Source organism: Crocodylus siamensis, chromosome 2 (assembly GCF_052110815.1).
Source record: "Crocodylus siamensis isolate JL-2025a chromosome 2, ASM5211081v1, whole genome shotgun sequence".
In the NCBI taxonomy this organism is placed as follows: domain Eukaryota; kingdom Metazoa; phylum Chordata; order Crocodylia; family Crocodylidae; genus Crocodylus; species Crocodylus siamensis.
Window position 1 is genome coordinate 38,826,429 of NC_143396.1, and position 27,364 is coordinate 38,853,792.

At 42.4% G+C, this 27,364-nt stretch overlaps 1 protein-coding gene across 3 annotated transcripts in view; it reads left to right on the forward strand.

Moving 5' to 3' along the window:
- TBC1D19 (TBC1 domain family member 19) overlaps positions 1–27,364 on the forward strand; it is a 113,554-nt gene that overhangs the window by 75,704 nt on the left and 10,486 nt on the right. For all 3 annotated transcript variants that reach the window (XM_090035728.1, XM_090035729.1, XM_090035727.1), the window contains exons 12-17: positions 10,269–10,343; positions 10,883–10,945; positions 19,354–19,438; positions 22,602–22,646; positions 25,573–25,605; positions 26,985–27,094. In XM_090035728.1, coding sequence (XP_089891854.1) covers positions 10,269–10,343; positions 10,883–10,945; positions 19,354–19,438; positions 22,602–22,646; positions 25,573–25,605; positions 26,985–27,094 — 411 coding nt within the window. The remainder of the gene's footprint in view (positions 1–10,268; positions 10,344–10,882; positions 10,946–19,353; positions 19,439–22,601; positions 22,647–25,572; positions 25,606–26,984; positions 27,095–27,364) is intronic.

The following is a 27,364-nucleotide window of genomic DNA, read 5'->3' on the forward strand; positions in this document are numbered from 1 at the left end:
AAGCGATGCGGTCTGCTGTGTGGGGCCAGCGGCGCCCAGCGCACATGTCTTCCTCTTCCCTCTCCCCCAGGTAAGAGGTAAAGTGTGGGAACACACCGGGGAGGATGCTGCTGCTGTGCTCTGGGGTGCTCTCCGTCCCTGCCCGCCCGCCCACATGTACCCCCTACGACCTTTCTAAGTACATCTAGGGGTACGCGTACCCCCAGCTGACAACCCCTGATACAAGCTATATAAAAAAAAATGAAGGAGTATTAGTAGAAGGGATACTCTTATGGTTGCAGGATCAAGCCTGAAATATGTGTATATTGTTTAGTGTTAAATGTTGAATTTAATGTTTGCTAAGTTCTTAGAAAAACCTGAATCAAAGATGTTATAGAACAAGTTAAGGTAAAATATGATATGACAATGAATTAGTGTTTTTTACAAAGTAAGCTGGACCTATGTTTTATTTCTTAATTTAGAAGTTTAATGATTTTTTAATTTAATGGTTTTAATCCATTACAGTGATTTTTTTTAAAAAAAAATTAATTTAGTGTTTAATAATATACATATTCAGTCTTAGACATTTAATACAATTTTTCATTAGATTCTCTTTTCTCAAAGAACATTTTAAAGTGTTCTTTTCTTTAGTTTTGAATCTTGGATAAAATGACTAAATTAAGAAAAGATATTCTTTTCCAGAATATATCTCAAAAGTTTCCTTTTTCTATTTTTAAGCTGGCATTATTAATATTTTTGAGTTTAAACAAATAAAAAGCATATAAAAGTTGTATTAAAGGGGTATGTCATGCTTAAGGCTGAAAAATACCTGATAATTTATTTAGGCGAAACTTCAATTTAGCTTATTTTATTTTCACAGCTTTCTGTTTAGGCACCATGAAGGATTCCTTTCAAAGGCTATCTTTAACTGCAATTTATTCATGATCAAAATTACCATGCTGCTTCATCTTTAAATTAATATATGTTGGCCTTGAAATCTAGAGTTGGGAAGCTAATAAATAGTTTTAAAAAAATCATTCACATGCCAATTGTGGTGCAGTATGATGTCATCAGCAGCACTACTATTCTACCAGTTGCCAGGTCAGCTCTGTCAGGCCACACACTTGAACCTGGGGCCAACATCCTGGTCTGCCACCCTGTAGCTGTTGTGTGGATTGGCCAAGAGCCTTCAACAGGGCCAAACTTACTGCCTGCTTCCTGTCACCAGAGTAGCTGGTCAGGATCAGCTGATTCTCTACTTCTGCCGTATAAACCCTTGCAGAAACTGTTTTGCTGTTCCTTTTGGCTTCTGCTCTGATTTTGCTCTCAGCTAGATTGCCAAACATCTCAATCTGGCTTGCTTTCTGATTTCATTGTCTGCCTGATCTCCTGGCTTCATGACCTGGCTTGTTCCTAGATTTCTGGGATTGACCTGACTTCCTGACCTGACTTGTCTCTGGGTTCTACTTGCTGGGCTCTTCCCATGGGGTGCGTGCCCCCCCCCCCCCCGGATCTGCACACTGGATGAGAGCAGGCTGCCGCACGTCCCGAGCACCAGGAAGAGCCCAGTGCCACCACTGGCACCAGCCTGCAGCAGCAGCTTTCTCTCATCTTGCGCACAGATTCGGGGGCACATGGCCCCTGGGAATAGCCTGGCACAGCCCCCAACCTGCAGCTCTCCCGGGGTGCACGTAGAAGCAAGATCTGTGCCTCCCCCTGCCCTGCACCCACTGACATTCCCTCCGCTCTGCTCCCTGCTGCAGCCCTGGGAGTGGCCAATGGACTGTGCCACGCCCCTTCCTCCACCCCTTCCATAGTTTCAGCGTTATTCTCTCCCTCCCTTCCTGCCATGGGAACGTATTATTATTTTCCCTGTTTTAAACCAATTTTTTTTTCTTTTCTTTCTTTTATCCCAATTTCAACCTGGTTTTTGTTTGGAAAAGAAACCCTGAAAAATTCCTGTATTAAAAAAAAATAAATAAAACTGAAAATGTGAAACACTGATGATAGGTTTGCATAACATGGTTTAGATAGGGATGATCCTGCCTGTGGTGGAGGGCTTGGACTAGGTGACATCTGGAGGTCCTTTACAGTTGGACTTTTCTCTGATTCAGAGTACTGATTGCAACACCTTGATTGTTTTGAAATACTGTACATAGTCTTGAGACTTAAACATTGGGCAAATTTATTGATACAGAGTGATAACAAAAAAGAAACAATACAAACAATCAAGCAATTTTGTAGATCTATCAAATCCTAGGGCTGTCATCAGGTCAAAGTACATCAGGCCAGGATGCAGGCTTCACTCTGAGACTTTCTCCTAGTGTCAGCAGCCTGGTGGTGGGATGCCGAAGCCCACATTCTCCTTACCTCCTGATGACTCTTGATGACTCTTCATTTGTGGCTATTGCTGGTTGTTTTCTCTCTGTGGTTGTCATATGTCCAGGTAGCTCATCACATTCACACATGCTGATTTGGTCTTTCCAGCTCTCCTCCTAATTTGGTCTGTTCCCCCAAAACTGGGACTCGTACCCCACTCCCTCTGGAGCCTTGCTAGCTGGTGCCACATTTATCTTGTGTTATGCAACAGTATGGTACATATCTCCTTTTTCTTAGACTGTGTGTGTATATCTGTTGGCCTTGTTGTATTAGCCATCTGTCTGCTTCCAGGGCTGTGAACCTGTGCATGTGTGACCCAGGCTCTTAAAAATCAATTATACCTTGTTGCCCATCCTGAACCATTCTAATGCATATACATGCAGCCATAAGCCAATTCCCAAAAATCAAACCTTTAAATACCATTTTTAAACTATCAACATCTGCACTACACATGGGTCGTTATTGGCCTATTATTTCTAACCACAGTCATTGTTTTCTTGTTTGCTTCACTCTTCAAACACTTGGGAATTTCATTGAGCCCTCTCTCTAGATTTCTGATCTCCAAGAATGAAATCCTAACTGCACTGAAGTTGGTAGGAGTATGCCACTGATTATAAGCAAGCCAGGATTGTATGCTTGTTCTCTGTCATATTTCCTTGAGTTCCTAAGGGTTGTGATGGTATCTTTACACTTGGAAGAGGTACTTGACACCCAAATGGGTTAGTCTGCCTTTCCACTACAGGAAGTCCTCAGACTTGCAACACAATTGGTTCCTGAAAACTGCATCTTAAGTCAAAATGTTGCAGCTCGGAACCAATTTTCCCATAGGAAACAAGGTTATAAAAGGGGGATTGGTTGAACCAAGGCCCGGTACCCTATTTTCACCAAAAATAATCCAGAATTTTATACTCAATCAATTACAGACAAGTAATATAGCTACATTAATGTATTTATAATGTAAATAGCAATCATATTGATTTGGAAGGATTTTTTTGAGGTGACTTTGCTGGACTTTAGAAGGGCTCTTGGTTGGAATTTTTGAAGGGTTCTTGGCTGGAGTCTTCTCATGAGTATTGGCTCCTTTGTTAAAGGAAGTGTCCAAGGAAGTTTGGACAGATGTTCTCTTGTTTTGCTTGTTAATTTCTCTGTAGCAGCTGCACTCTGGGGGGCTATGGACAGCCATGGGAGAAGCTGCGGCTCATCTAGCTGCTCCCCCTGTGGCAAAGTGGGCAGTGCCAGGCTATACTCTGGCGGTGCTAGGAGCAGGGACTATGGGCAGCTGCGGAAGAATTCACAGCTTGTCTGGCTGCTCCCCCTGTGGTGAGGTGAAAGGCACTGGGAGTTGGGACTCTGCCTTGCTGCCACTTGTCCAGCTGGGGCTGGAGGCTGTGGGGCAGAGGCACTGTGCTGCCTCAGATAAGTGGCACGCAGCAGCGGAGTTGCTTCAGACTCCCCTTCTAAAATAAGGTTTGCTTCAGAATTATGGTAAGTGGCCTCATTTTTTTTTTCTTGCCAGTGTTGGTCACACAATGATTGTTTAAAGTAGAGACATCAACTTAACTCCTCCTCATGGCCTGGATCTAGGGGTCAATGTGGCAGTAGGGCAAGCAGTGCTGGTTAATGCAGTTGTTGCTCACCTCACATCACTGACATGTTTCCCCAGCAGGTATCCATTTGCTGTATTCTGGCAGCTGGTTCCACCCTCAACCCCTACCTCCCTTGCCCTGAATTCTTGGTCCCCATGGGAGTCCTGTGGACCAGATCCAACCTTCAGACCAGGGGCGTGCAATTATTTTGCATGGAGGGCTGCCTACCCAGTTTTGGCAAGCTGTCGAGGGCTGCATGGGTAGCCGTGCCCCTTGACAGGTGCCCCGTCCCCTGGTCATCATTTTGGGACCAATGTCTCAGGGCCAGTGCTGGTGGGGCCCAGTGCAGGGCGAAGGCTGGCAGGGGTCTGTGCAGCCGGGCTGGGCTGCACCAGCAGGAAAAGTGGGGAGCTGGCTCGGCTCCATAGAGCCCCTGCTGGCTGGGAACCTGTACTGCTGCCGCACTGCCCTGGGCCCTGCCAGCGCTGGCCCCAGGATGCTGGTGTGGGCCTGTGCACCCACTCACTCCCAGTGCCCCTCCAGTCCCATGGTACAGGCAGGGGGCAGTGTGCAGCCCCAATACCCTGCTCCACAGCAGGGAATAAGCTGATGCTGAGCATGGGGAAAAGCAGCCCCTCCCCTGCCCTGTGGCTGGTGCTCCCTGCTGCAGCCGCTCACAGCCTATGCGGGGCTGTCCTGAGCAGGCACAGGTGGGGGCTGGGCCAGAAAGGCAGCATATGTTTGCAGCTGGCCCAGGTTCTGAGTAGCTGCTGACAGCCACAGAGCATGGGCTGGGGGGCAGGCGGGGCCACTTTTCCTGCACTCAGCACCAACTTATAACCTGCCCCTGCAGCCAACTTGGGTCCCACACCTGCTCCAGGCTCACACTTTGGGACTGCACCATCTGGTGCTGGTGGCAAACACTGCCTGGTGTGTCAAGCGGCTGGGCTGCAGCTGCCACCACCGTGCACAGCCCTAATGGGCAAGCCCACAGCCAGTGCAGGGTCTAGGTTGGCTGTGGGGGCGGGTTACAAGCTGGTGCTGAGTACAAGGGACAAGTGGCCCCCTTGCCTGCTCCGTGCCCAGTGCCCCACACTGCAGCTGCTCGCAGCCTGCCTGGGGCTGCCTGTGTCTGCTCCGGACAGCCCCACGCAGGCTGCAAGTGGCTGCAGCAGGGAGTGCCAGCCACAGGGCAGGGGAGGGGCTTTTTCCTGGGCGCCTTCCCCCTCATTGCCCGAGTTTCTGGCACGATACCGCCACATGGTCCCTGCTGGGGCTTCCGGTTAGGGGTGGGGCTGGGCAGGTCCTACTGCCCTTGGTTCCTGTCATTTTTGACAGGAGCCAAAGACGGAGAAATATTAATTTTCTAAATTTTTAGGGCCAGATAGAATGGCCTCACAGGCCAGATCTGGCCCACAGGCTGTATTTTGCCCACCCCTGCGTCTGGTCATATGTTTTTATGCCTCTTGTTTAAACTCATTCTTGACTATGGTTTGTGAACTAGTTGATAACTTGGCTGAGTGTCTGATTCTAGCATTTCCACAGTTTCAGGTTCTCCCCTTCCTATTCTCTCTCAACCCCACCTCTTTCTCCAGCTCTCATTTCAGTGTTCTGACCTGCCATTCCCTCCTCTACCTCTAACCTCAATGTGTATATAATCTTTCCTCTTCCAAAAGAAGAAAACATACCTCATCTTTTGTCTGACTCCTAAAAGTTCATCCTTCTCCGACTTCTACAAGTTAAGTAAAGAACAGGCTTTCCTCTGTGCTTCATCAACCCGGCTTCTCTGATATACTTCCTGAATGGAGTCCAGGTCGTGAGACTATGTCCAGCATTTCTCTGTGGTTGTCTTGTTTGCTTATGAACAAAAAGATAAGTATATATGGAGATACTGTTTGTTTTTTTTTTTAACTAAAGCATTTCACAAAACTCATGCTGCAGTTACGATGCATATGTCTTTACATAGACCCTTTTAGCAGCTATGTTTTTGAGTCAAAAACACCAAGTTTGGTTTTTATATTTTAAATACTGTCAAAAAAATTGGAAAGTCCATATCTTGATATAACTCTAGCTAATGCTGTCTGAATATACTCTCAAGTGTCTTTTTCTAATTGTATATTTACATGGTCTCTGTATATTTTACCACTCAAATATTTGTGCTTTAAATTATTTAGTTCTTGTTCATTCAAATAAACTGTGGCCATATGTTTCTCTTTCTTTGCTGTTGATTCATTATGTTTAAACATCTAGCCATTCTTTGGGGCTTAATATCTGTAGTCCATGATCATCTTAAAATTATAAGATGGAAAAAGCTGCCTACATTCCTTAAAGCATTATAAACAAAAACTATAATATTTATATTTCACAGTGATTTAATTTTAGATGTAGTTTCAAACCTGTGTTTGAATAGTATCAAGCAATTGATTCTTTTTATTCCTTACGCAAAAATATTTACAGTGACCTCCTACAGATTATTCCTGATTTGCATAATATTTGGATTTTAAGTCATTAATTTTATTTTTCCAGCTATGACATCTGTACAAGCTGTTTCTGGCTCTAAAACTACCATTAAGTTTCTCTTGGATAGGGTTTAGTTTAATTTAAGGGTGCTTAAACAAGTTACATTTTCCACATGATCGGGAAATGAAAATGAGCTACAGCCATGACATAACACACTTGCGTGGCTGCGGTGCAGTTTTAAAATGGCCAGTCTTACAAAAAATTAAGTCTTGTTAAATGAAGTATTAGATGACGGTGCTAGAGTGCCTTAGGGAACTTATGTTCCCCCAAGGGTTAATTTTGTGTGGGGAGGGAAGGGAAGGGAGCAGCACAGGGCTGCTGGCTGGGTTGGCCTGACCAGAGCTGGAAAGGGGAAGTGGAGTGGAATGGAGCTCCCTCGCCTCGCGGGCCCTCCCCCCCCAGCTACCCCGGCTGGAGTACGGGGAGAGCCGAGCCAGGCCGTCTTACGAGGTGAGGGGGCTCTGTTTCACCCCCCCCTCCCTGCTGCTCCAGCTCCAGCCAGGCCAAGCTGACCCGGCCGCTGCTGCCACTGCTGCTAAGAGGCCTGGGTCGGGGAATAGATCCCCCCTTGCTTCACAGGACTAGCCCAGCCTGGCTCAGCTCCCCCCCAGTACCCCAGCCAAGGTAGGTGAGGGAGGCCCATGAGGCAAAGGGGCGTCATTCCACCTCGTCTCTCCAGATCTGGCCAGGCCAAGCCCAGCCAGCAGCTCTGTGCTGCTCTCCGTCCCTCCCCTGCTGGCAGCCCCGGAGCTGAGTGGGGGTGGGGGAAGGGGCAATTTGCCAGTCTCGGAGGCTGCTGGAGCGCTCCCTCCTGCTGTCCAGGGCGAACATGTGCTGGGTTGGGGGGTTCTAACTCATGTAAAGCACTGTGAGTTAGAATGGGGCCCTAAATATCTATAGGCACCCTAAATTTCATTTTAAACTTGTCAGTGAAGATGGCCATGCATGTTGGGTGTCTGGGTGTCCTCATACATTCTTAAGGGCCAAGTGCTGTGTTCAGTTATGTAGAAGGTAATTGCTTCTCTGTGGTGTTGGAGAAAAACAGAGAAAAAACAGTTTCGTACTGTTGTGCCGTACACTTTTCAATACTGAGGTCCTTAACCCTCCTTTTCAGTTTCTTAAACAGCGATTATTTTGCTAAGTAGATTTTTTTTAGAACACCTCTCTCAATGGTAGCTGCACATACGCCAGATAATTTACATCAGCTTATTAATGCCATGCATGTTCCCACATTGTCCTACTTTTTGGATTGAGAAAGATATGGCCAAGTAGCTAACTTAAAAAAAAAAAACCCTTTCCTAACTGATAAATGTATGTTGCAACTCTTTGTAAGCATGCTTATGTTCACATTTAAGAATATCCAAAAATTATTTTTTGTGCTTTGCAACAAAATGTAAACAGTAATACATAATAATGTAGACCTATCAATATGGTGAATCTGCACTGATTCAACCTGAGCAGGAAACCTCAAGTGTGAATATGACGGTGTGTTTATGTGAGGGAGATGTTGTTGCCGTCTGAGATGAGAAACTTGATGCTCCTTATTGCACAGTGTAGTGACCCCCAGAGTTCCTGTTCATCTTCCCTGCTCCTCTCCTCGTCTCTGCAAGTTGTGTACCAGTGCTCCTTGAGTTCTGGTGTGGATGAAATTGCTGCGAAGGCAGCCTGAGTAGCAGAAAGGGTTCTAGTTAGGAAGGTCCTTAGAAAAGGTGCTGGTTTTTTTGTTTCTTTATCAGTTGTTTCCTATGGAAATCAGTGTTGCCTTAGTTCCCTTATACCTGGCGATGTTGCAAGCATAGGTTTAATTGTTGAGCGGCCAGCATCGAAGATCTGCTGTTGATGTGGCACAGTCCCTGTATTGTTGTCTTCCCTTTCTTTTTTAATTATAAAGGGGGCAAGTGGTGTAGAGTAGGTATTGGAGTTGTCACGACAGTTAGCTTAGCAGAAGGTATCCATTGAAGGTGCTGTGGATGGGAAAAAATAGTAATGGCATAATGGTCATTCTAGCATACAGTTGTTCTAGTTTCCATCATTAGGAGACCAGTCCAATATAGTTATAAGCAAATTGGATAACTACAGGTAAACAGCAAATAAAATGTTAATGTGAACTACTGGCTTTCCAGGTTCCTGAGGTACGCACCACACTAATGAAATTCTTCTGGGTCATCTAATTGTATTTCTCTGCTGGATACAGTAACTTACAAGATGGGCTTCCTTATACTATATAAAAAATCTGGAAATATACTGTCCTGTGGCACAATTTTAAGATTGCAGATTATGCTGACTACAGAAGTGTTTAATTCTTTAGTATTTGAACTTGGATCAAAAGGTATCCTCAGCATGTTTAATTTATTGAGAAAATTCTGTGATCCATAATATCAGCATTTTAAAATAAGTCTTAAAATGTAGTGTTGTTCAGCATCATCTGAAAAGGTATACTTGTTTATTGACATCTACGTTTCAAATGATTGTGTGGAGAAACCAATGAAGAGTAGTTTTTTTTTTCTTTTTAGCATAGTGCTGATAAAACTGAGCTTTAGGTAGGTCTTTCAAAAGTTTCATGTATAGTACAATTGCTACTTTTATTGTAATTTATGTCTCTAGATCTTGCTTACCACTGAACAACTTCGAGGTAAACAGACTATTTCAACTTTTCTCTGAGCCTAATCTGGATAAAATGAACTGTTCTAACCAAGAGATTTTACCACACCTTCAACTCTCCTATGAAATATGAACTTTAATTTCTACCTAGGAAAACTTTTCTAATATTTTCTCCAATGCCTCAAGATGGGTGCTTGTGCTCAAAAGTTTGCAATGAAAGAATTTTTTTGGCAAACATCTAGTTGGTCTAATAAGATATCACCTCTACCACAAGTTCTGATTTCCATATGTGCTTTACATTTATCCTGGTGACATGAATGCTGCTTTAGGAGAGAAGAAGCGCATTTGAATCCCTTCTGGCTGAGCTTGTAGGCACCTACCCTCAAGGGAGGATTCTGACTCTGTATTTTAAGGAGGTTTAAGACCTTGGGAGTTTAGGTGGCTAACTCTGGGTTTTATATTTCATTCCAGGGCTTAGGTGTGCAAGTGGGCTTACCATGATTAAATATTAAATGGACAAAAGCACAAAGATTATTCTTATCAGAAACTCCCTCCTTGGTTTACACTTATGCTTGCTCCACAAACCTTTGAGGAATAATCAGGTGATTTAAGATTAAAAGAGAAAAATTTGAGCTCTTTTTCAATCTACTCCTTATGCAATATCCTTTGGAGTTTCTATCATTTAGGCAGATTTTTTCTGTGTTTGAAATGCTTAACCTAGTCAGTGCTAACCTAGGTCAGTGCTAATTACATGCTAATAGCAACTTTGCTAATATTAAGCAATACTTGACAGAACCAACATATTCAGAAATGCAGAAAAATAGCAGGTACCAAATAGGGAAACCAGAATGATTCTAAAGTTTCAAGAGGAACTGGTTCCAGAGAGAGTGCGAGCACAAAGGTTTTGGAAGTTCTTGGTATAACTACTTTGTCTGAATTATTTCCCTTGTTTTCAGTTCTTTTGAGTTATCAAGTATATTACTAAGCAAGAGATGTTGTATTAAGTCAAATATTACTGCCTCAGTTATTAATTTTTATATAGGAAAAGTATGAACAATGACACACAGTCTTTGACAACCAGGAGGAGGATATTAAAAAAAAAAATTAATAGGTAATAATATAGGTCCTGTCTTATACTTTTTCTCCTTTAATTCACCATTTATTTTACTTCAGACCAAAGAGGATTTTTTTTTTCTGTTTTAGGATATTTTGTATTATGAGCAGCTTAAGTCAAATGTGATTCAGCATGACCTTTTAGTGGACAGCCTGATTTACAAGGTGAGTAATATATTAAATAGTGTGTATTTGCTGATCAAAGCAACACCTGCTTCAAAAAACTTTGGCTACCTAGAGTGTGGGAATACTAGTTAATGTGAATTCTTATTTTGGACCCTAGTCCTATATGCAAAACTCCCCCCTCCCTCCTCTCTGCCAAAGAAAAAAAACACAGAGTGCTGTTTGAACACAGGATTGAGCCTTAAACTGCTATTACATATTTTGTGAGTTGGTGATAATTTGAAGGTGTTGTATTGCAATGACTGGTCTTGAGTTAAAACAAAAATTGTCAAAATAAGAACTTTGGGTTTCTGAGTTCTGAGTCCAGAATATAGTTATAATTAAGCTGATGTTGTTTTGGAATTAGAAGTATGACATCTGAGTCTGACTTTATCTGATAGATGAGAGGAAACTATATTGATGCTGAAACCATGTTCTTAACCATCGTGCTGTGCTTAGATTCTGCAGGAGTCACCCTGCAGGAGTCTCTCAAGTGGAAATGCTGTCTTTCAGTTTTAAATTGCAGTAATTTCTAATTGTAGGATGTAAAGCTGACAGCAAGCAATGATGACTACTACTTTGTATTTGAGGATTATCTATATCAGGTATGTACTAGCCCTTGGAAATTATACTTTTCTTATGCTTTAAATCTTTGAAGTAAATGTTGCTTTTTTGTTTTACGTTTGTACAGTATCTAGCATTATTAGGTCACTGGTTAAGGCCTCTACATCCTACTGCATTACACATAATACTGATTTTTTTTTTCCTTTCTGAAAGTAAATAATGTTAATTAACTCTGATCTTGTAGAAAGAGCAAGCAGATTTTCTCACCTGTGCAAATCTCCTTTTCTGTTTGTTCATTGTGTTACTATCAAATACAATTTATATCTGAATCTGAACAAGATAAAATGAGAAACTGATTGTGAATCTAGGATGGGTGTTTGAAGGAAGTTTTGACTTTTTTGGAGTCTCTGAACTTCAAAAGACACTATTTTTTTTTAGGGCAGTAACACAAATGGATGAAGCTACCCTGCTAACCTTTTCAAGTTTTTAAGTTGACAGTTACACAACAATACTAATCCTTGAGGAGAATATTTAAAATTTTAATTTAGATACCAAATTTGTTGTATGGTCATGGTCTACTGGGGTCGATAATGGAGTTCTTTTTTAAATTAAATTCAAGAATTGATCATTTAATATGAGGGTAGTATTATGGTTGCTGTGATATTTTTGTTGGAGTGATCAAACTAGCATTTTACTAGCAAATGGGAAGCAGGCTAATTTAGATAGAATAATCTACATTACTTATCTTTTAAATCTGTCTAAATGGATGGCGATTATATTTGTGAATTTCTTAATGTGTATTTGATTGCAATGTCAACATAAATGTCACGGAGGAAACTTATCATTTTCACAGTGCTTTCAGGTTGATAAGCCACAGCTGTTAGGGTGGGCTTGTTTAATTTTGCTCCTCAAAGCTGCATGAAACTAAGAGTTTCTTTTAAAAGGCAGTATGACCCAGGTAAGGTTGTTTGTAGTTTGGAGAAAAATAAACAAGAAGCAGTTCATAACATTACCATGTGTAGATTATATGTATTTAAATATACTTATTCAATCATTTCTACATAATATTAAAATATGTTTTATATATAATGAAATATACATTTAATAGTAACGAGAATATGCAATGTAACGTGTATAAAATATTCAGTGTAAATTATGTACTTATTTCACCTCAGAAGTATGATTCCAATTTTAAATTTTAAAAGTATATCTTAAGGAAAGTATTATCTTAGTTTGGGATCTGAAAATCAAGTTAGGTTTCATCCATCATAAACATCTGTAAATATTTAGTAATAGTTATTTAATATGTAATCATAAACAGGGACCTAATTAATTCATGGTGGGACAAAAGGAATTTTCATGGCTTGGTCATGGCACAAAGAGCCAATTTTGCGGGTATTTCCTGGTGGCCCTTCCCCTTGCTGCTGATTGGTGGAGAGCTCCTGGTGGTGAGGGAGGGATGAAGGGCCAGCTGCCATCTTGGCTACTGGCTGCCCTTCGTGCAACCCTGCTCCTCGCTGCTGATTGGCGGAGAGGCCCCAGAGAGAGGGAGGGATGAAGGGGCAGCTGCCGTCTTGGCTGCTGGTAGTCCTTTATGCTGCCCGGTCAGCCGGCGCCTTCCTGGCCTGGGCTGGCTGTGAGGCAGCGAGGACTGCCGGCTCTCACTGGGGAGCCAGTATTTTACTAAGTTTCTTTTAAGTTTATTTTGTGGACAGTCACAGATTTTGTGCTTTTTGCAAAATCACAAATTGAATCGGTCCCTAATCATAAAAGAAAGGAAATGATCCAATCTGCTCTTAGTGTTCCTTATTGGTTTCTGCAGAAATGTTTCCATTTCTGTCATTGCAGTTGCTTCTAAATACACAGTCACACTTAGAGGTATATCCTTTTCAGCATATAGATATTGAATAATACAAGCTAACCTGATTGTTGGCATTCTGTGAAAAATACATTAACAAGTGGTTGTGCATTAGCCACAGATTCCTCACAAGCTTCATGGAGACTCACCTACTTATTTCAGTGCAACACTCTCTAAAAAAAAAAATATAGGAGTACATTTTATTCAAGTGTTAAAAGACCAAACCTTTAGTCACTAATTGATCCTTTACATTTCATTTAATTCTTTATTGCATTTTGCAACCTGCTTTGTAACCCCCCAGCATCATCTTTCCTAGCCTACCATATTTACTTGAATATCAGATGACCCTGGAAGTAAAACAGCCCCCCAATAATTATATTTTATATGTGAAAAATTTATAAATTTATTATAATTTTCCAGGTATAGAATATAAGTGTTGGAAGGTTGTTTTGAATTCCCTCCCCTCTCTCGCATTACCACAGAGAAATCAGTGGCTGGGGGAGGGGTGAGGTGACCCCCTGGCCCTCTGCCCCACCCACTTCATCCCCATGCTTCTCCATCATGGAGCACAGGACTTAGAAGCCCAGTCCTTGCCTGGCTGTGCAGCAATGTCAGTGCTGCTGATTGGCCAGGCAGAGGAAGGAGTTTCCATGCTCAGACAGACTGCAGCCCCAGCCGGAGCCAAGCTGTACCTGACAGTAAGGGGGTGGGTCGGAGGGGCAGAAGCTGCAGAGAGAAAGCAGAGGGCAGAGCAGGAGGCTTCTGTGGGTCTGACTCTGGCTCCGACCTAGAATCAGGGCTATAGTCAGTGAAACTACTGCCTGCCCCCTGCCCCCTGCTTCGCATGCGGATGCAAGAGGAGGGGCTTCCCCCTTCCCCTCCCACTACTGTCTGGGAAAAAAACCTCATCTTGTATTCTACTAAATACAGTGATTTGCAACTGCATAATTTATGCATCATTTTGTTATATGGGCTGCAAAATTACTCTGCTACAACTTTGTTCCTTGATTCCATATAATAAGTGAGGAACAGTGTTGTTCAAGGAAAAGAATTTTATAAAATTTAAATAATGATACTTAAAGATAAAAAGTAAATGTAGAAACTTCACTGTCTTTGCAAAACTGTTTATTACTGAGATGGCAACCTTTCTGAGGATAGGTTTTGACTACGGGTGCTTGTACAGTACCAAACAGTGAGTCTCTGTACTTGACCAGGACATCTGGGCCTAAAAGGATATAAAGATTAAATAATAATAGAAGTGAGTTGCACTATTGGGACCTGATTTAGGAATAAGTAATCCTTTTGGAAAGGATGCTGTGAGATGAAATTGCTAGTCATTTGCTTTAATGTGATTTCTAAGTTGTAAAATCATCCATTTATAAGACTCTGCTAGTTGAGTCTCTCTTCTATGCAGCCATCACATTCTAACTTAGCTGCCCTAAAATGTATTCTAAAATACATTTATTTTATTTTATTTATTTATTTTTTATTTATTTATTTTTTATTTATTTTTATTTTATTTATTTTTATTTTATTTATTTTATATATAAAATTCCTGATGTATGCTGTGATTTTATTTCATCAGTTTGGCTTTTGAAAATAGTGGTTTTACAATTAATCTAAAATTAAATGGCCTATTAGTTTGTAAAATATTTAGCCATTTCCAAATAGCTTGTGTATCATTGATTTTTGTGGTGTTACTTTTGTATGTGAGGTATAGAATTTATAGGCCAGAAGAGACAGTTGTAATAATTAGGCTGACCACCTGCATAAAATATACCACGCATCCTAACCTAGTTATTTTTGTATCAAGCCATAATTTCTGCGTGAGCTATAGCAAAGCTTTTAGAAAGATAGGCATTCTGGATTTAAAGACTTCCAGACATAAGAACTAGACATAATATTCCTAAAAAAGGGGCTGCAGATTAAGGTTACATTCTTTCTCCTACTGGAGAACATAGTTATTTCCTTTTTAGATTAGTCTTCCTTTCTCTCGGCTCAGTTAACATATACATAATATTAACTTTGCCTGTGTATTGTAACTGTATCTTGTGTATTGTATTTTGGCAGTTTGAAGTTGATTGTGAGTTGTTTAAAAATAATATTTAATTTAGATAGCGTTTAAGCACGGGTACCACCTACTTAGATATAGTTTTTAGATATAGTTTGAGATTCAGTCAGATTCTATCACAAAAAAAATATTATGTTTCCAAAAGGAAGTACAAGCGGTTTCCAAAAGTAAGATTTTTACATGTTTACTTTGACAAATGATGTTATCTAAAAACAGTTTGAAGTTCAAATCTGGAAATAACAAATTGAATATTCAACCTTAACTCACCTTGTGTACGTTCATAATAGTGCAATCTTCCACTGAAGGTGTTTTTTTTTTTTTTAATACAGCACTGCTTAGCATAAAATGCATTTTTCCGACAACTTTAGATATGTGCATAGCATCTTTTACTATTGTTTACTTTTCAAGGCCTGCTTGCGGCCTGCTTTTTACACAATAATGCTGTTTTCCTTATTGTAAACTATTAAACTCTAAATATGCATTTAGCACAGTGTCACGGATGGCCCCGCGAGCGGCCGTGAGCTCGCGAGCGCCCCCTTGCCGTGCCAATTAGGGTGGTCTGACACCCTCTACTCGCCCGCCACGTCTTTGCTGTTGAGGTTCAGAATGGGAGGCTGCTTACTTACACCTAACAGCACCTTGATGGTATCACCTCCGTTCCAAAGTGGGGTACTCTCACCCCAGCCTTATGGGCAAATGCGTGCCTCCAAAACCTCCCCTTTAGCACGCCCCAAGCCTCGCAGCTGTCCCGGGGGGACATTGTCTGGTCCCCTGCCCCTCGGGTGCTCTCCCTCTGGCACCCTGGGCTCGTCACCCACCTGGCGCCCCTGGGCCGGGCTCTCACCCACCGGCCTCTTACTGACGCCCTTGGGTCTCTCTAGCTCCTCTCACCCCTCTCGGGGTCTCCGCCGCGCCCTCTGCGCTTGCGGCCCCACTCGGGGTCTCTGCCGCGTCCTCCGCGCTTGCGGATTTCCCGCGTTTGGGGCTCAGGTGGCCGTAGCCGTGCCTGGCCCCCTTGACCCTTTCCTGGGTCGTTTCTGTTCTGCGCCCTCTCTGGGCCTCGCCCTCTCTGGGCCTGTACCGCGCTCTCCGCGCTGCGCCCTCTCCGGGCCTCGCCCTCTCTGGGGCCTGTACCGCGCTCTCCGCGCTGCGCCCTCTCCGGGCCTCGCCCTCTCTGGGGCCTGTACCGCGCTCTCCGCGCTGCGCCCTCTCTGGGGCCTCGCCCTCTCTGGGGCCTGTACCGCGCTCTCGGCGCTGCGCCCTCTCCGGGCCTCGCCCTCTCTGGGGCCTGTACCGCGCTCTCGGCGCTGTGCCCTCTCTTGGGGCCTCGCCCTCTCTGGGGCCTGTATATCGCGCTCTCTCAGCGCTGCGCCCTCTCTGGGCTTGGGGCTCAGGTGGCCGTAGCCGTGCCTGGCCCCCTTGACCCTTTCCTGGGTCTTTTCTGCTCTGCGCCCTCTCCGGGCCTTGCCCTCTCTGGGCCTGTACCGCGCGCTCCGCGCTGCGCCCTCTCCGGGCCTCGCCCTCTCTGGGGCCTGTACTGCGCTCTCCGCGCTGCGCGCCTCCCGCGCTTGGGGCTCAGGTGGCCGTAGCCGTGCCTGGCCCCCTTGACCCTTTCCTGGGTCTTTTCTCGTCACCCACCTGGGCAAAGTGCCGTCCTTACGGGCCGGGGTCCAACCCCGTGCTCCGTATCACTCCGGCACAAACCGTTGTGCCTCACTGGCACTGTGCCCCTACTGGGCACCCGGAGCCCCCAAACTGCTGGGGAGCCCCGCTGAGGCCTCCTCGCTCCCCTACAGCCTCACCCGGTCCTCCGGTAACTATAACTCAAGCCAAGCCCGAACGGCTGTAACAAAACCAACAAAGAGCCTACCCGCTCGTAAAGCCAACTCTCAGCCCCTCTCAGGCTCTCAGCCCTACCTCTTATCAGGGTGTCCTCGTCCCTAGCATCATCGCAGCCGGTCAGTAAGGTAAGGCTGCAACCCCCGACTCTGGCCGCTCAGCTCAGCCACAGAGCTCCTGCTCCTGTGGCATCCAGAAGGGTACTGCTAGCCAGGCTTGGGCCTAGCTGTTTATAAGGGCCTGGCCCTGCCCCCTCCTGGCCACATGACCTGCCTGGTTGCCCTAGCAACCCCCATCTGTGTTGCTCCAGGGTGCTTCAGCAGCCCTATTCCTCCTGCTAGTAGCAGGCACTCTGGTGCCCTGTTACACCTCTCTCCTTCCTGGGGCATCTCCTTAGGAGCGGGGCGCGGGAGTGCCCCGCGACACACAGGCTGATGCAACATGATCTTCCCGTTCTCTTTTTTCCAGTTGTGTTGCTTCAGTATGAATGGAATGTTGAGAATATAATAGGAGGATCTTCTAAAGGTTCTCTGACTGGAAAAGAATGTGAGGGACAAGCACTTTGCACAGGCAAAAATGCAGATAATGTTATTTATTTATTTTACTTGGTACAGTTGCCATTGGTCATTGTAACTGCATAGGTAAATGGCCTGTTACAGGGCTTTCTTACTTTAGTGCCTGGGGACTGAATCAGTGGCAATAATGGGTTTCTTGGGTGCTCCTCACATTGGCACTCTCTACCCCCAACTACACCAGGCATGCAAAGACTTCCCTCCCCTCCTCAGCACTGTGTGGGTTCAGGTGCCGCGGTCCCACCTTCAGCTCCCTGGGCACAGGCTCCTCCACTGCTCCTCCATGCCATGGGCTTCCCAGGCAGCATGGGCTGTGTTGTGCTGTCCCACCTTGTTCCCTGGAGTGAGGCAGACACACAAACCAGAGGGAAAAGGAGTCTGGACACTGCTGCTGCAGCCAGTGATGGTTAGGTGGGATCCCAAGGGCTGCAAACTAAATGCCATGGCCTGTTAGATATCTGTGTAGTCCATTGTGTGCAGTTACCATAACTACTTGTACAGATGGTTTATGTGCATACAAAGGTCTAAAGATATAAATCCAGAAGTCTGGTAACTAATGTCTAAGAATGTCTTTCATTCAAAAACTTGTCTTACTCTATCCCAACTGCTCAGTTGCTCCAATAAAAGATATCACTCTAAGAAATCCTTGCCTCTCTCAAAAAAATTAAAGTAATTTCAAGGTGCCAACTCTTCTGCTGACTGTGGGAGATCAGTGTGGTACTACATGAAGATACAGACCACCACTAGAGGAGAACAGGTTACTTTGCCAGTGTGTTCCACAGGTATTTGCTGACAGCAGAGAATGGAGGGATGCAAGAAGCATAAGTTCTAGGCCTAGGTCTGAAGCAGGGTTGAATGAGCTTTGTAAATATGTTTCTGCCCTATTATCATAGAATCAATGAGTCGGAAGGGACCTAGACAGATCATCGAGTTTGACCCCCCATGGGCAGGAAGGAACACTGGGAGGGGTCATAAGACCCCAGCCAGATGCCTATCCAGTCTCCTCTTGAAGATTTCCGGGGAAGGTGAGAGCACCACCTCTCTGGGAAGTCTATTCCAGGCTCTGGCCACCCTTATAGTGAAGTAGTTCTTCCTAATTATCTAACCTAAACCTATCCTCCCTCAGCTTGTGGCCATTGTTCCTGGTGACTCCAAGGGGGGCCCTGGTGAACAGACTTTCCCTGAGTCCCTGTTGGTGGCCCCTGACAAGGTTGTAGGCAGCCACAAGATTTCCCCTCAGTCTCCTCTTGCGGAGACTGAAGAGATTCAGGTCCCTCAGTCTCTTTCATAGTTTCATAGTTTCTAGGGTTGGAAGGGACCTGAGTAGATCATCTAGTCCAACCCCCTGCCATGGCAGGAAAGATCACCAGGATCAAATAACCCCAGCAAGGTGTTCATCTAACCTCCTCTTAAAGACCCCCAGGGTAGGAGCCAGCACCACTTCTCTTGGAAGTTGGTTCCAGTTCCTAGCTGCCCTGACCGTGAAGTAGCGCCTCCTGATATCTAGCCTAAATCTAGAAAGAGACCAGGTTGGTCAGGCAGGATCGGCCTGGCACAAACCCATGTTGGTTACCCCTCAACATCACTTCCCCGGCAGGGCTGTCATAAATGTGGTCCTTGATAATTTTTTCAACCCTACCATGTTTATTTAATTCTAAGATGAGGTCCCCCACTTAACATATCTTAGAATTGAGTATGAGGGCAGGTGGCTGCTGTGACTCGGGCTCCTGTTCCTACCTGGGATCCAGCCATAGCCACAGCCACTGCTTGTCCTACCCTTTGGCTCTGCACTCCACCATCTTCCTACTGCAGCGTCTTCTTCCTGTCTCCCCCCTTCACCTACAGGCTCTACTTCCTCACCTGCCTCTGTCCTGCTTCCCCCCACACTTTGCCTTGCTCCATGTTCCATTGCAGCCTGGGGCAATGAGTATGGTCCCAGCTCAGCCCCATACATAGATAAATATCCAAGTCTTGTCAAGTAAATATGGTAGTTATGTTGTACAGGTGCATAAAATTTTAAAATGAATCAGTTGCCAATTGCATACTTCTGCATATGACATTGCTGTGTTGATGTAACAGTTCCCTGATGGTTTGTCTTGTTTTCTTCAGGTATTACTCTGCTTTTCCCGTGATACATCAGTACTGGAGCACTTTACTTACAGCAGTGCTACCCCACCCAAGTCATACATACGAGGTAAAGGAAGAACATTTTAAGTGAAGATTCTGGTCATTCTTCCATAGACTATATCATATTAACATATATTATATGAATTGCATATTTCTTAAAATGCTCTGCAAAGAACGTTATTACAAAGAACGTTATTACAAAGAACATTATTACAGTTGTGTTCTTTTACTGTAGTTTTGTATGTATATTTACCTGTTTTTAAAAAAGCAGACTAAAAAATAGAAATCCCATGATGTGACATCAGATTCATATAATCATTAGCAGAGTTGGAAACTTCAGATCCACTGGAAAGGTCTCTGTCTCTTGTGCAGTTTGAATAACTGAAAGCGGTAGTAAATTGTCATCCTTTCTATAACGGCGCTAAGAAGAATATATGACCCTTTGAGCTTCAGAGATATTTGCTAACAGCAGAGGCTAGCAGAGACTTGAGAATCCTGTGTTTCATTCTGGGCTCTAGAGGGGAGTTTGCTTTGTTTCCCTCAGGCTTGACCTTTTTTTTTGTCTCTTTCATTCATTTCTGATCCTCCTCACTCTATCAGTCCTTATCTCACTCCCACTTTCCCCACCTCATTGCTTTCTTTCTCTTTCTCACTTCACTCCCTGGCTCCTGGTCCAGTCACTACCCAGCCAGTCACAATCCCTGCTTCTGGTTGCATCTCCCACTCCAACTCCCATCTCAGTTTCTGTCTTTCCTCCAGCCCATCCTCCACTCCTAGTCTCTCCTACCGGAAGGATCTTTTTCCTAATCTGCTCCTCCCTTCTCATCCCCTACTACAGCATTGTTGATCTAGCTTTCAGTTCCTTCTGCATTTGAATCAAGTGGCTTCCTCATCTACCCTGTTTCATCCTTTGTGGTCTTTATTGTCTATCCACCTACTCAGAAACTGCTGAACTATTTTGGTTAAAGTTTTCTGAAAACATCAATGTCAGGAAGACAATGAGAGTGGAAAAGTTCTGCCCAAAACAGTTAAAAAGGTTGGCAATATTTTAGGAATGTTTTAGATTTGTATGGCGTTTCATATGCCTTTGTGGGTTTTTGTTTTTGTTTTGTTGTTGTTGTTTCTAAGTCAAGCACCAAAATCACGATTGGTGAAACCATGCATCCACCGAAGTCACTATTATAATTGCCATTGACTTCAGTGATTTCTAAACTAGGAGTCCAGCTGTACAGCCCTTGAAAGAAGGAAAAATCTAATGCATTTTTAGAACATATACCTGTATCATTTTAGCCCAGTGTTTTGGGACCACCAAGTGATATGTATATATGCATATCTTTATATATGTGTGTGTGTGTGTGTGTGTGTGTGTGTGTACAGGTTTCCCTCACTTTATGCTGTACATGCATTCCTGGAAAATGGCACATAACTTGAAAGGGAACCCACTTCACAATGTAGCAAATAGGGATAAGTTCCAGGACTTCGACTGTACTGACCACCAGACCCATTTCTACCACTTTTACAAGAGAATTTTGGTACTTACCAACAGCAGACAGTATACACAAGCACAAGGTGCTATAATAACAGGGATGGCAACTACAGAAACATGTGTCGCAGACAACAAGCAAAGAGACAGATCCACCCAGGAAACTATATTTTGGTGTGCATCACTCCCACAATGCACCACACAAAGCAGCTGACTGCGGGCTTCCACCACACTGATTGCAAAAGAGTGAATTTACCTTGCCTATAATGAATGTTTGGTATAAAAACAGTCATCACATAAGAGCAAATTCAGATGTACAGAACCTGCATAAAGTGAGGGAAACCTGTGCGCGCGCGCGCGTGTGTGTATGTGTGTGTGTAAAATATATATAATCTAGAATGGATCTGCCCATTGCAAGGCTGATCATGAAATAATATATTTTAGTACTGCTATTGGTATGAGGCCAAATGAGCATCCAGTGTAATTTTAATGGGAAATTCCAGAACGTCACGGAGAAGGAAACATATTTCCAGTTTAGATAAGAGTTTTAAAAAATGAGATCTTTTTAAACTTACTTAGAAATGTGAGACAAATCGTGGTTCAAATGAATTAGTGGGCAGAAAATACAAGGTGATACATGTTCAACTTTTGTTTATTACTATTTTAGAGGTTGTGTGTGTGTGTATGTATATGTGTGTGTGTGTGTGTGTGTGTGTATGTATACGTATGTATATATAGGCAACAAATAAAAATTGATTAGTGGTCTTAGCCATTTAATTCTATTGATTCTTTGGTACAATAAATGTATATACTTTAAGTCTAGGTATTTTAAATTTCCTTCTGAGTTTGACAAAAAAATCTTTTCCTCTTTTTGCAGGAGATTCTGTTGTATTGAATTTACACAATACAATGATCAATTGATAAAAAGTTCCATGGTTCACAGATCCTTGTTCTTATCACACATGATAATTTTTTGAGGATTTAGAAAACGTTGTTAATAACTAGCAACAGTCATCTCTGTTCTAGTTTAATATTCTTGCATATCCTAAAACTATAGAAAGAAATTCAGAACATCTTTTAAAATCAGTTCAGTTGTGTTTAAAAACTTGTATATAAAGTATATAAATTGTAAGATTTGAAATCATAGAGATCATTTAAAATTCCAATTGGGTCATGCTTCTATTTTCACTTTGTCAACTGTTTTGGTAATGCCAGCCTTAATGCATCATTTGTCTGTTTCTCCCTCTAACATTTTTGCATTTTCTTAAGCTCTACTTCTATCTTAGAACGCTCTTCTGCATCTGGCCTACTTCAGCATGCCCATCTTCATGATTTATCCCTTGAAGATGTCAACTGTGTTTGCAGTGTCCACACAGAGAGTGGATCGATAATACACTTGCTATCTAAAAACCCCCAAACTACAGAATCACTTAAGATGTATGCCTGCATGTGTCCACAGTCTATGTTCAGTGGTGTTATTGTTGAAGTACTATTGCTTCTGATCCTCTGTGCTGTTTATTACTTTTCCTTGCTGTGTAACATTTTCATTTTATGCTGGAGGAAAATAAATATCAGTTTTCTGTTTCTTATGAAATGCCTTGCACATTTTGGGATAATATAAAATGAAAAGATATTCCATTATTTATGAAGTTTGTGATTATGTTCCTGAAAAACAAAGTTCACATTTTGAAAGAGAGGGTTTTTTTACCATTCAGTCATATTTAAACACTCCTATGCTTATTTATAGGAAAACTTGGAATGGAAGAATATGCTGTTTTTTACCCACCAAGTGGTAAGTGTTATACTGTAGCCTCCTCTAGTGGGAGATTAGGAATATTGCAGCTTCTTACAACAATAAAAATGAAAACAGTACCAATATTTTAAGTTAACGTTTGACTGTGGTTCTGACAGCTTTGTTAATTTAAGGCTATACTATAATGAGCTTGAGCATTGGGCTGCATCTTCAGACAGGCTAAAGCACATGTACATTAGATCTGGCTTCAGTACCTACGTGAGGACTGGGGAATCTTATGGTGGCCTAAAGCATGTGTGGATGCTCATATTTCACTTCTTGATCCTGGTTTCAATTAAGTAAGTAATGAGATGGGTTCCCTGTCTGATCATCAGCTGTTTAGCACTTTTAGAAACTATGCCATAAAGGTACCAAACTGTATACTAACCAAGGATTTTTTGTAATGTCTTTAATTGGACCAACTGTATAGTTAGGATAGAAGTTTGACAAGCTTTCACAGCAGTATGTGCCTGAAAGCTAATCAAACTTCTATTATACCAGTTGGTCTAGTAAAAGATATTACAAAAAACTTTTGCCTGCCATATATTTTCTGAACCATCATGACTACAACACTCCAAGTCTCTCACTAAGCATGTCATTACTTATTTTTATTTAGAGGTAAATCTATGCATATAATTTTCAAATTAATGGTATTGATGTTGCTGTTACTGCAGCAGTTGATCTATCTTCTTAGCAGGAAAGTTCCCCACCACTTTGAGTCCTTTTATTGGCTGCTTATTGAATTTTATATCATGTTTAAGCTCCTTAGTCCTTGATTTCAAGATCCTACATCATTGATCTTTTGTCTGTATCTCTGACTTTGTCTTCTTCTGTGTCTTCTCTGTTCTGGCAATGTTGCCAGTCCTAGCACATACCCTTGGTCCTCTTCTTCCACTTCGGTATTGTTCTACACAGCCATCTAAGCATGAAGTATCCTCCTTAATCTCATTTGCCAAAACAGCTATTTCCCTTCATTAAAATCCCTTAAATCATTCCTCAGCCATCTAGGGTAACTAAAATGATTTGGAAAGGAGTGGAAAACTGACATGATGCAACTGCAAAGGTGTCCATGAACTCATTATTGAAAATCATGTCTCTTTTTCTCCTATTGCTGCCTCATTGTTAATGTGTGACTGCATCCAGATTATGTTAGATGTGATTGCTAGAAAGTATGTGCTTAAGAACTTTTGAATCAGGGCATTACTCTGATCTTGGAGACATTTAAGTATAGCTTTAACATTTAAGCAAATAAAGCAAATTCCATTGAAGCAACTAGGACTGCTCCCATGCTCAAATTAAGCATGTGAGTTTTAAATTAGTTGCATAGATGACTAAATGTGTCTAAATGGGACCTAGAATAATTAATTGTTTATATTTTGGACTGCAGAGTCCCCTAGGTGTCTACCATGGGAAACCTGAGCATGTTCAAAAGAAATCTAATTGCAGCACTTAAAACCACCTAAGCTCTGTTGAAGTTCATATTCTTGCTGGGGTGCACCTAAACTCTGCCCAAGTCCCTGAAGAGGTACAGTATAGTAGGTGTACATGCAGCACATTTAACATACATCAGTAGCATTGACTTCTGCTAAAAAATGAGGAGCCTGCCCAGTGGCCAGGTTCGAGGGGAAAAGATAAACCTTTTTATCTGTTGTAAGTTATAGTAGTAGTTATATATCACTCACCTAGGGAGTGAGAAATCTGGATTCTAGGCCCTCCTCACCCTGAGTGAATTTTAACCCAGGTTAATAGAATAGATTCTCCACCACTCCTGGCAAGCCTAGCTGTTAGTCAGCTGAGAGTGACAGGCCAGAAGGAGAGCAAACAAGAGAGCACATGTCTGTTTAGTTTGGTGCTTACATTGTTGCTCTGGGAGAAGAAATCCTAGGGTCCTGTACTTGCTGCCAAAGCTCTGTGCATTGTATATTTAAATGGCGGTATGGTCATTGTTTAAAAAACACATAATTCTATGACCAGTGTCCAGAACCCATGTTGCTGCCACTTGGTCTGTTAGGTGCTTGTCCACCGAAGTTGAGCTAGGTATTAAGTGCCTAATGGCAACAAGTCATGCGTCTAAGCTCTTGAGAGGATGGGAATTCAAGTGCATCCCTGTATGGTAACATTTTCCCTAAATTACATTTTGCAGATGCCTCCTTATCCCCATTCTTGGTTCAGAGCACCTAGTCATGTAACCATGGGTGCATCTGCCCACACAGAGCAATAAACTCTGGCACTGGCACATATCACACCAGAGTTTATTGCTCCCAGGTGCAGCGTCTTCATGTGATCTTGGGACTAGCACATAGAGCTGGCTGGCAGGAGGCCTCAAGGGTCAGCAGGAGGCCCAGCTGCCAGCATGGGGCTGCTCCAGTCTGGCTCAACATGCTGCAGAGGAGCTGGCTGGGATACAAGGGTGCTCTAGTGCAGGACTAGCCAGCATGCAGCTCTATGCTGAAGCAGCCTCGTGCCTCAGCCAGTCCTGTCAGTATCTACACATACATTGCTGCACGTTAAAAAACACTGCCACAGGGTAGTACTTGTATTTACGAGTACTAAACTACAGCAAAGTTAATTCATTTCCTGTGGCCTAATAGTCGCATATGTGGATGCTGAGACTTTACTGCAGAACTAATTAGACCATGAAAAAACCCGTAAGTTGGCTTTTTGGAGGTGCTTGTGTCTTCCCATTTACTGTCTAGGTAGGGATCCTAAGTGCCACTACCTGGCCAAGTTGAATAACCTTCTGGCAGTGTAAGTGCAGGTGCGTGTTAGATTCCATTTTAATTTTGTCTGCAATATTTAGAGAAGGTAACATGCCTTGAGTTGTTCCCATTAAACACCAGGTACACATTGGGAACTGGAAAAAACTGTTGTATGGATGAACAGAGATAAAAGAATAAAAGATAAAATAAGCAACCTTGTTTTTTAGGTGTAATTCCTTTTCATGGCTTTTCAATGTATGGTAAGTACAATTTAAATATTAATATTTTAAGTAGTTATTCTGGATTTTTCCCCATAAATAGCAGTGTATTTTGTTCCAAGACTGATCTCTTTTCTAATATTATAATTTGTTGGTATGTAGGGGATCTCTTTTCAGAGAACAATTATCTGAGCATTGGTCTCCAGCTTCACTCATAGCAAGGTTCAAGATGTATGACTGAAGGGAGACTGTTTCAGAAGAAAATGTGATCTCACTGTGCATTGTTCCTCCTGGGCAGCCAAGAACAATGCGAATGGAGAATGTTTTCTCATAAAAGTGTCTTGTGCAAAAAGTGGCATACATGTATGGCTGGTGAGGGGCATCATATTGAGGAATACTTAGGACTAAACTGCAAAGAGGAAATTAAAAGAATGAGTTTTGTGTATGCAATGAGTAATTACTGTACTTTTACTTCATACTAGCTGTTTTGCGTTTTCTCCCATTACCGCATTAGTGTGTCTTGTGTAGCCATCCAGATTATCAAAATAATTGAGATTAAAAGAATGTGTTCTATATACAAGTATTCTAGAAAAGAAGGATTTCTATATTTTTGTGGAAAAAAGCCATCACTGTTCAGTCACGGCAAGGCAGTTGGTACAGTTATGTTCAAATGATGGGGGCCTTTATTTCTGATCTAGTGAAGTTTCTGGGGGTTTTCTTACTGATGAGTAAATAATTTTTTTGTTTCAAAGAGGATAAGTAAATTGGGTTATTGTATGGCAAGAAAACTTCAAGGGGTACTACTGCTGTTTATTAAAGGTACAGAATGTAAATTCACTGTTTGATCAGCAAAAGAGAAAATCCAAGGTTGGATGTGAGGATCTGGGTCTTTAATTAAAAGTACTGCTTGGATGATTCTCTTCCTAGCATCCTCATAGTGACAATGTGTTTCTGAGTAACTCAGTCTTCAATATATTAATCCTCACAGTGTCCCTTTGCAGTAGGTAAGTGCTATAGACTCCAGCTTACAGAGAAACTGAGACAAAGAGTGTGCGACTTGCCAAAGATTACATAGATAGATAGTTGAATCCAGACCTCTTGAGTCTGAAGGTAATGTCCTCGCTGCTAGAAAATCATATTTTTGATGCTCATGAATCCAGAGCTATAGAATAAGCAGGCTCCAGTTATTTGTACCTATATGAAGTACATGGAGTTGTCTTATGGTATGCAAATCCACCTTTTTTTTAAATGATAGAATCAAATATAAAAATAAACATGCCTTTCTAAATAATTCAGAATTAATGTACATATTATACTGTTATAAATATTATTGACTTATTTTCCTCATACTTCATGCACTTATCATTGAATATTTTAGCAGTTTGCTGTATTGAGTCAATTCAATTTTTTTATCCTTTCAGTTGCTCCACTTTGTTTTCTGTACCATGAACCTTCCAAATTGTATCAGATATTCCGTGAGATGTATGTGCGTTTTTTCTTCAGACTCCATTCCATCTCTTCTCATCCCTCTGTAAGTTCATTAGGAAATAAGATCAAATCAGACTTTATTTTTAGTTGCTATGGAATAATGTATGTTAACATGATCTCTTTTTCTTAAGCATGCATTACTGAGAAATATCCCATTTTAAATGTGATAAAAAATGCAAGCAAGCCTGAAGTAACATTCTGTAGCTTTATTTAGATGTCTCTATAATAAACTCTCTGACAGACATAACTTAATAATGCTAATGCTTTAAGATTTTTGGGGAGCTGTTTCTTTTGTGTAATAAAGTCCTGAACT